General features: G+C 39.8%; 1 protein-coding gene across 1 annotated transcript; it reads left to right on the plus strand.

The window, feature by feature from the left end:
- Positions 1–26: 26 nt before the first annotated feature.
- Positions 27–1,508, plus strand: LOC116380341 (inaD-like protein). Its single transcript, XM_031842269.1, has 2 exons — positions 27–1,065; positions 1,163–1,508. Exons 1-2 carry the CDS (start codon positions 880–882, stop codon positions 1,280–1,282), a joined length of 306 nt encoding a protein of 101 aa, XP_031698129.1. The 5' UTR covers positions 27–879; the 3' UTR covers positions 1,283–1,508.
- Positions 1,509–2,632: the final 1,124 nt, after the last annotated feature.

The raw sequence follows: 2,632 nt of genomic DNA on the forward strand, positions 1-2,632 counted from the left end.
TTTTTTTTTTTTGTCCAGTTTCCCTCCTGAAAGGTTGCTGGTTCGAACCCTTCCCCCCCGTTGGCAAACACTTGTGGCCTCCAGTAGAGGAGTGTTCACAGGTCTTCAGCTCAGTGGGATGCCAAGTGTGTGCCAGGGATTTGTTCGCATCCTTCTTTTATGTGTGGGTTTTTAACAACATTTCACCTCATGAAAAATGAAACAATAACATTTTATTTAGTGTTTTCAAGCATATCAAAATGTAAGAAATACAAAATAATTATCAGAATCACCATTTATAAAAAGCTCTGTTAATAATGAGCAGTTATGTCGCAGCTAATCACATTGCAACGCTCTGTCCAGCTCTTGAGTTTACCAGGTATACACACGTTAGAAATAACCTCTTTCAGAGACGCTATGGAGAGATTAGTAACTGCAAACTGAGGTTTTAGAAAGTCAACTAATAATAATAATCATACAAATAATATACTTTCTTTATTCAGCGAATTTCTAAACAACGTTACAAAGAACTTTGCATGGTCAAACCAGTAACAAAGACATTTCAGGACTATATGAACATAAAATGGACATAAAATGCCCAAAAGTAATGTAAAAATAAAAAACTGTTAACGTTAAAAAGATGACACGTTGGAAATACAATGATGTGCTTGCATTAATAAAAACAAGTTTAAAGGATAATGTTTTGAGAAGTGATTTAAAAGATGTCAGTGGTTCTGCAAGAACTCTGATCCTCAAGCAGAGCTCCCGGGCCTGATGTGATTGTGTCTTTGAAGGCGTCTGTCTCAGGTATTGAAAGCGCTGAGCATTGGTAAATGACTCTAACGTGATTGTGTTTTTTGGCTCTCTCTGCAGGACCCGCTGGATCCCGGTCGTTGCGTGATGGTGATCCGGTCTCTGGTCCCCGGCGGCTCGGCAGAACGCCACAGCGGTTTGCTCCCCGGGGACCAGCTGGTGTCGGTCAACCAGACCCAGCTGGACCCGCTGACCCTGGACCAGGCCTTGGAGGTCCTGAAGTCCGCCCCGCCCGGCACAGTCCGCCTGGGCATCCGCAAGCCTCTGTCTGTGGTACGTCTGCTACACCTTCTGGTTTCTCATGAATGAAGATTGTTTTTATTCAGGTGCTGCTTCTTGTTGTTGATGAGAGTCTGAACTGTCTGTGCAGGTGCAGGGACCAGAGAGGATCAGCCAGGTGTATCTCAACAACACACAACTGCCCGTACCAAAGGTAACACTCACACATTTTATGACCCCCGTCCACATCCTTAATAGTACTGTCAACTAACCGGTCAAATTTGAGAGGCTGGAACAAGAAACAAGAGTAGGAAAACCTGAGGAGAAATCCACAGATGAATACATTTTCTCTTTGAAGTTTAACAGTGGCAGCCCGTGTCTGTCTGTCATTCTTGGTCACGCGGTGGTATTTCAGACGACAGTCTGCAACTAGAAAATGCATTTCCTGCTGAAAATGCATTGGAAAGCTGAAATTAATTGTAAAATAATTGCTGAAAATTAAGAAATGGGAGACTACCTGTCTGAAAAATGTTGAAGCTTGAAAGCATTTAAACTGCACTGCGGAAAACCCTTCTAGTTGAAATGTCTAACTATGGTGTCTGTAGCTGAAAGTATGAGAAGAAGAAGGCTTTGAAAGTTGAAGAAGTTTAACAGGATTTGAAGATTTTCTCCATAGAGATCCCATTAAAAAAAATTGCAAATAGCTTAATATTTCAAAAAGTTAAAAGATTACAAATATGAAAAGTCAAAGCACCCCTCTCCTGAAAGAGCTGAACATTTTGAAAGGGAAAAGTCCTGTAGTGATATTTGTAGTAGTGGAAGTTGTAGTTGTAGTAGAAGTATTAGTAGAAGTATTAGTAATTAGAAGAAGTAGTAGAAGTAGTAGTATCAGTAGTAATAGCTGTAGTATTGGTTGTAATATTTAATATAACAGTAGTAGTAGTAGAAGTAGTTATATTAGTAATAGTAATGGCAGTAGAAGAAGTAGCAGTAGTAGTAGTACTAGTAGCAGTTGTACTAATAGCCGTAGTAGTAATACTACTTGTAGTAGCATGAATAGCAGTAGTAGTAGTAGCAGTTGTAGTATAAGTAATAGTAGTAGTGGTAGTAATAGCAGTGGTGGTAGTAATAATATTGATGGTAGCAGTAATAGTAGTAGTAGTAATAGTAGCAACAGCAAAAGTTATAGTAGAAGTAGTAGCAGTAGTAGTAGTAGTAGTAATACTATATTAGCAGCAGCAGTAGTAGTTGTCGCAGTATTAGTCAGAGCATTACGTTTTTCAACAAAAAAGCCTAATTTTGAGCTTACCGTTTAAATACAGTTAATCCATGAGGCTTTTATTTTGAAAGAGTGGGGCTGGGTGGGGGAGAAAGGAGAGGAGACAGAATCAGAATGTATGAAACACAGAGGTTATTAAATGACAGTCTTCATTAAAAGCATTCCAGTTAGATTTCACTCTGTGGGGCTTTTATTTTGAAAGGGTGGGACTGGGTGGGGGAGAAGAGACAATCATAATGTTTGACACAGATAAACAGAGGTTATTAAATGACAGGCTTCATCACAAGCATTTCAGGTAGAGTTCACTCTCTGGGGCTTTTATTTTGAAATGGGGTGGGGGGG

Source organism: Anarrhichthys ocellatus, unplaced genomic scaffold (assembly GCF_004355925.1).
Source record: "Anarrhichthys ocellatus isolate YVR2014 unplaced genomic scaffold, GSC_Weel_1.0 scaffold6848, whole genome shotgun sequence".
NCBI lineage: Eukaryota > Metazoa > Chordata > Actinopteri > Perciformes > Anarhichadidae > Anarrhichthys > Anarrhichthys ocellatus.